Raw genomic sequence first — 6731 nt, 5'->3', positions numbered from 1 at the left:
AAACAATTCCAACGCCTGGATGTGCTTGTAAATGCTGCAGGAATAATTGAAACCGGTTCCATCGAAAACACGAACTTAGAGCAATTCGATCGTCTTATGAATACTAATGTGAGATCTGTCTATCAATTAACAATGTTGGCCGTACCGGAATTAATAAAAACCAAGGGAAATATTGTCAACATATCAAGTGTTTGTGGTTTGCGTGCTTTCCCGAATGTATTGGCTTATAATATATCAAAAACGGCTATTGATCAGTTTACACGATGCGTTGCTTTAGAACTGGCAGCAAAAGGTGTGCGTTGCAATTCTGTCAACCCAGGTGTTATAGCAACGGAATTGCATAAACGTGGTGGTATGGATGAAACTGCATATGCAAAATTTTTGGAACATTGTAAAACTACACATGCATTGGGAAGGGCTGGGGAAGTGCATGAGGTTTCGGGTGTGATTTGCTTTCTAGCTAGCGAGAAAGCCAGCTTTATAACTGGTGTCAACATGCCAGTTGACGGTGGTCGACATGCAATGTGTCCAAGATAAATGCAGATTGCAATAAGTATAGTATATTTTGAGACTAAGAAATACAATAGCTTAGCTATAATCTTTTCAAAGGTGCTGGTTTAGGACATAAATCTGAATATTTTGTATTGTGAAATTAAATAAAATTTGATGGCAATGCATTCAAATACTAGATTATTTTTTTTTCGTAAAAAAAGTAAATAAATTTAATATGTAATACTTTAAATATGTCCGCTGCCAGAAAACAATATCTGTCATTATACCACAAATTCTGGATGTGCAGAAGGCTAAATTCAACGAAATGTGACACTAATGGCAGCAAACTTAAATTGGATTTCAAAGACAAGGTAGTATTTATCACTGGTGCTTCGTCTGGCATAGGTGCACAAACAGCTGCGGACTTTGCACAACTCGGTGCTAAATTAGCCTTGGTTGGTAGAAGTAAAGAAGGTCTAGAGAAAACAGCGCAAAGATGTAAATCCAAGGAAAAACCGCTGACACTTCAGGCAGACTTGCAAAGTGAATGCGATATACAAACTGCTTTTGAAGAAACTATCCAAAAATACAAACGTCTGGATGTACTTGTTAATGGCGCTGGTATCATGGAAATGGGTTCTATAGAATCTACAAACTTGGAGCAGTATGATCGCACAATGCAAACAAATCTAAGATCCATGTATCAACTTTGTATGCTTGCAGCACCAGAGCTTATTAAAACAAAGGGTTGTATAGTTAATATATCCAGTGTGTGTGGTGTCCGTTCCTTTTCAAATTTGGTAGCTTACAATATTTCCAAGTCAGGAGTAGATCAATTAACAAAGAGTGTTGCTTTAGATTTGGGACTCAAGGGTGTACGTTGTAATTGTGTTAATCCAGGTACTATTGTAACGAATTTGCAAAAAAGAGGTGGAATGGACGAAGAAGCATACAAGGCATTGCTTGAACGTGGTAAACAATCGCATGCATTGGGCAGGAACGGGAATCCAACTGAAGTTTCAAGTGCGATATGTTTTCTTGCCAGTGAAATGGCCAGTTTTATAACAGCTGTACAGCTATCTGTAGATGGTGGTAGACACGCACTGTGTCCCAGATGATTTAGGAAAAATATCTAACTTAATCCGTATTTCGAAATTAAATTAGATGGTAATTTATTTAAATACTACATTATTTTATTTTTTCCAATAAGAATATTTGAACAAATATATTTTTTTAATATGTCCGCTGCCAAAACACAATATCTGTTATACCGCATTTTGTGGGTGTGCAGTAGGCGGATGTCTAAGGAATCTGTCAGCAAACTTAAAATGAACTTTAAGGACAAAGTGGTATTCATCACTGGTGCAGTTTCTGGTATATAAGGTCTTAAAAAGACCGCGAAGAAATGCAAATCTAAGGAACCGCCAATAACAATTAAGGCAGACATGAGAAGCGAATGTGATATCCAAACTGCTTTTGAAAAAGTTGTACAAAAATACAAACATCTGAATGTGCTTGTTAATGGCGCTGGTATTATGGAAATGGGTTCTATAGAATGTACAGATTTGGAACAGTTCGATCGTACAATGCAAATAAATCTAAGGTCAACTTTCTATGCTTGCAACATCAGAGCTTATTAAAACAAAGGGTTGTATAGTTAAGATATCCAGTGTGGTGAAGTGGTGAAATGGACGAAAAACATACAAAGCATTGCTGGAATGAGGTAACCAGTCGCATGCATTGGGCAGGAACGGGTATCCAAATGAAGTTTCAAGTCCAAATGCTTTCTTGTCAGCGATATGGCTAGTTTTATAACAGCTGTACAGCTATCTGTAGATGGTGGCAGACATGCTCTGTGTCCCAGATGAGTGGAAATGGCAAAATTCAACTTTGTTGGCAAAAAAATATGGTAGCGGCATATAAGCGACAATAGAATTCCAAATTTAAAGTGCAAAACTTTAGATAAACAATAAAAATTTTTAAAATATAGTAGAACAGCTGTTTTTTTAACTTATTGTTTATTTAAAAAGATTTATGTTTTTCACTTATTAAATTTACACAAGTAAACGAATTACGAATTTTAACATTCGTAACCATAAGACTTGATGATTTTGTTGAAGGGTTCGGCAGCCTTTGCAATATTTTCGCGAGCCTTGTGAGTCAACTTCTTCATTGCTCTGTTGTGCTTGAGTGTGACACGCAATTTGGCCTTGCGCTTTCTTTCCAAACTCTTCACAACATCTTGGTAATGCCAACCAACTTCATGTGATAGACGACCTACTTGACAGTATTTACGGTCCGAACGCAATGTCAAGCTGCGCATAGCAATTGGTACACAAACACGACGACGTGTATCGTATGGTGGTGGAATACCATCGAAGACACGTAAACGTGCAAGTGCAGCTTGGCCGCGCAATGTTTTGTGTGGAATCATGCCTTTAAAAAGAAAAAAAAACAAACCTAATTAGAAACTACTTAGTTATGCGTATTCACGTTGTTGGAATTTGTTTCAGTCATGTGTTGTTACATATTCTGGATTCAAATAATGTAGGTAAGATGTAGAGAATCATCAGGAAATACATACAATAAGTATAAATTGAGAACATGTTTACGTACCTATAAGAAAACAATAGTAAATATTAATAAATTGTAGAAAGGTTGAAGAATGTAGGATTTGCAACGATGATTATCAGTGAGTTTGATTTCATTTCATTATACATCAAATAATGTAGGTAAAATTATTTTTTACATCATAACTCAAACTCCAGATATAAATAATTGCAATTTACACATACCTCTAACAGCTTTGTAGAAAATTCTTGATGGTGCACGGAAATGGTATGGACCACGGGCAGGATTAACATTGCAACGTTTACGCAAGTAAGCCAAGAACTTAATTTTGTTTCTGTAAAAATGACCAGAAAGATTCAATTCTTCGCATCGTACAACAGCTACTTTGCCACCTTGTAAAAGATATTTAGCAACGACGGAAGCCAAACGGCCGACCAAATGGCCACGACCATCAATAACAACGGCCTGCAATTATAAATAAAAAATGTAAAGCAAATGTAACAAATACAATATACACGAATCAAAAATAAGGTTATGTTAACACTAATTTATTCAACTGCAAAATTTTTACACAATAAATGTAACCATTTAACGATTTTTAATTCGATTTTATATTATTCACTTTAAAATTAGTGCTTCTTTTAATTGTAACTTCATTTTCGTTAAAAATTTGACAGATAGCGTCACTTGTGGCACGTGTGAGATTCCACAAAAACTTTCTTCACTATATCAATTTATAAGTTCGGTTTATCAATAGTAAAACTGCAATTTTAATCAACATTTTATTAAAAATAGCTAAAGGACACTTTACTGCAAATTTATATATATTTAAAACGTAGTTTAACTTAATTTTTTTCCCAAAAATTCCGCACTTACCCTATTCGTTAAACCAGTCATGTTTAAGAACCGTACGAAAAGAAAAAACCGAACATTTGGCCCACACAACGGAAGCGGTGTTTCATTTCAACGCCATGTTTGAAATTCTGAACCGATTGAAACGTTGTGAAAAAGAAATTGATAAATGTCAGTTTAGATGCCAACGATTTTAATAAAATAGTAATTATTTTTAAAAATTATAATAATATAATAATTAAATAACAATTATTGTATTAATATAAAATAAAACATTTTATTTATATATAAAATACTAATATATGATTTTTGTTTGTTTTCGAATTAATTTTTTTTGATATGTTTACAAAATCCTTATATTGTGACATTTACCTGGAATGTTATACTACGTTTTCACTACTTACTTAGTAAGTTATATAGTAACATTGAGCTTTTTGCGTTTACATTATCATGAGTTACTTAAGGAATGGGAAAGAGCTTTTATGTGTCAACAAGTTCTAGTTTTAGAGATTTTGCGCGTTTACATTTTAATTGTAAACAGATGATATTAAATGTTGTATTGGTTGAATAAAATAAATCAGCATGGAAGAAAACGCAGAAAATTTAAGTAATTTAATATATGGTGTAATGTTTATAATGTTGTTCACAAGATAAAAGCGACAGTTGCTGTATATACAAAAGAACATACAATACTTTTTAAAAAATTACAAATAATTCAAAATCAACCAATGATAGTGCTTTCTTCAATGATTACTAGAAAAAAAAACAGAAGTGCTGGACTTTGATAAGTATGGGCAGTAAATATTATTAAATCAAGAATAAAATTTTACAGAGTTGCTATTTTGGATAAGAATGAAATCCGTATGTCGGTTGTGAGAAGACGACAGAGTTTGAACACTAAATAATCACAATCCAAATAGAAAAGAAATAAGGCGATGTTTAGTTCAAATTTTCAGTAAGTTTTATTTTTACTAATAGCTAATAATAACACTAATAACTTATGAATTAAAAATAAAAACAACAAAAAATATAACTTATTATATTATATAACTTATTATTAAGTTACTAGTATCGTTTTCAAGGAAATGCAACCACCAAACCTTTTTTTGTAAATATGTCAAAAATAACTTTCTCAAACTGTTAAAATGCCATGAAAAACTTTTATTTAGGGTATGTTCAATTTATTCATTTGTATTTGAAACATATTTGGAACGCATTCGTTGGAACGCATATATACAGAATGTGTGATCATTCGCGTTTGAAATTTTGTATGCATGAATGAGCCATTGGTTTAGTGATTATTATACATATATAATTTGTAACATTGTATTTTTTTTATATTGCATTATTTATTATTAAATAATATTCTAATAATTTATTTTTTATTAAAAGAAAAATACATCTTCGCTCAAAATTTTCGTTTTAGTTTTTCATTTACAAACTCTCAAAATGTGAAAAAACTGACTTAATTTTTTTAAATCTGTTAACTGACGAAAATGTATTAGAAAACTATTCCCATACTTTCCCATTAACCTAACGAAAAATTCCTAAATAAAATTTTAGTAAACGGATTTAATCTTCAGCCAAATCCTCAATAAATTAAATTTAAAATTCGATTCTAGAATTGAATTTGTGCATTGATATAATATTCTTGATTTTTGCAATTTCATTGTAATTAATTATATAAAACTTTTTTCGGAATATGTAGAAGAGTAGCTTTAATATATGTTACTCAGCTTTTATTGTTAATGCTTTTAAAACTATATATAAGTTTAACAATTAGTAAAAATTAAAGAATTACTTAACATGGGATTTACACTGGCCTCCAATGGCCACAATCTCAAACGTTAGTCATATTTTTTTTAACACAAAATCTTATGTAAATTTATCGTACGAAATAAAATTTAGTATTAAGTTTAATTCAAAAATCTTGCTAAAGATTTTTAGCCAGTGTAAATACAGGTTTAGCACTCACTAAGTATAACAATGACATTGGTATAGAGGGTGTTATAGAGAGAGTATGGTATAGAGAGAATATTATGTACTCTTTTATAAAATTATGAATATTTTTGAAATATTATGACTACAACAAAATTTTAAAATTTTTATTATTAACATTGCAAAAATGAGTTTGACATCTGTTTTCTGTCAACGAAACGGTTAAATATTGCAAACCACAGAAGCCGCTGTACAAACCGGTTAAGTGAAGAAATGTCATATAACGCTAAGTTGATTCATTCATAATAATTTTTTGTTATTTTTTGTAAATTAAAAGTTTATTATTAATATTTAAAATTTCTGGTTAGAGCTGCGATAACAAAATTTATAAAATACATTAAAATTATTTTAAGTGGCTTGTTTACAAAATAATATAAAAGTAAGTAAAATTTATATGTATATAAGGAAACCACTCCCTAAGCTGGTTATCATATATCAAATTTTTGTTATCTTTGGTTTTATTTAATGACTAATCATATATTATCTTTTTTGTGTTGTAGTTAAATATGTGGAAGGCTACAGCTGGTTTACAAATACAAAACTCTGGTACGGCTGCAGAAGATGACGATTGGGAAACCGATCCAGATTTTGTAAACGATGTCAGTGAGCAAGAGCAACGATGGGGATCAAAAACCATTGAAGGTAGTGGACGCACTGCTGGAGCGATTGAGTATTGAAAAACATTTTTAGTAAAAGTAAAAGATTTGAACAATGTTAACTTTATTTAGTATGGAAAAATTGCGTTTAGAGACCGAAAAAGCTGATCAAGAGAAAAAGAAAAAAGAAATTGAAGAGTTAAACCCTGGTTATGGTTATGG

The 6731-nt window shown here is 31.4% G+C and overlaps 3 protein-coding genes and 1 pseudogene across 3 annotated transcripts in view; 3 read left to right on the top strand and 1 right to left on the bottom strand.

Moving 5' to 3' along the window:
* LOC119677104 (cyclopentanol dehydrogenase-like) overlaps positions 1–667 on the top strand; it is a 4348-nt gene extending 3681 nt beyond the window's left edge. The window contains exon 3 of the mRNA XM_038088370.1: positions 15–667. Coding sequence (XP_037944298.1) covers positions 15–537 — 523 coding nt within the window. The 3' untranslated portion in view covers positions 538–667. The remainder of the gene's footprint in view (positions 1–14) is intronic.
* A 52-nt stretch (positions 668–719) lies between these two features.
* LOC119679336 (2-(R)-hydroxypropyl-CoM dehydrogenase-like) lies at positions 720–2484 on the top strand. The gene is made up of 2 exons (XM_038091628.1): positions 720–1659; positions 1784–2484. The coding sequence occupies exon 1, from the start codon at positions 744–746 to the stop codon at positions 1608–1610; it is 867 nt and encodes a 288-aa protein (XP_037947556.1). The 5' UTR covers positions 720–743; the 3' UTR covers positions 1611–1659; positions 1784–2484.
* On the top strand, positions 1668–2484 carry LOC119679338 (annotated as a pseudogene).
* A 7-nt stretch (positions 2485–2491) lies between these two features.
* Positions 2492–4045, bottom strand: LOC119679337 (60S ribosomal protein L13a). Its single transcript, XM_038091629.1, has 3 exons — positions 3940–4045; positions 3288–3528; positions 2492–2928 (listed from the first exon to the last, which is right to left on the bottom strand). Exons 1-3 carry the CDS (start codon positions 3958–3960, stop codon positions 2573–2575), a joined length of 618 nt encoding a protein of 205 aa, XP_037947557.1. The 5' UTR covers positions 3961–4045; the 3' UTR covers positions 2492–2572.
* Between the last annotated feature and the right edge of the window lie 2686 nt (positions 4046–6731).

The sequence above is a fragment of the Teleopsis dalmanni genome, chromosome 2 (assembly GCF_002237135.1).
Source record: "Teleopsis dalmanni isolate 2A chromosome 2, ASM223713v2, whole genome shotgun sequence".
NCBI classification, from domain to species: Eukaryota; Metazoa; Arthropoda; class Insecta; order Diptera; family Diopsidae; genus Teleopsis; species Teleopsis dalmanni.
The sequence above is the reverse complement of the archived record's forward strand: the minus strand, read 5'-3'. Positions and strand labels throughout refer to the sequence as shown.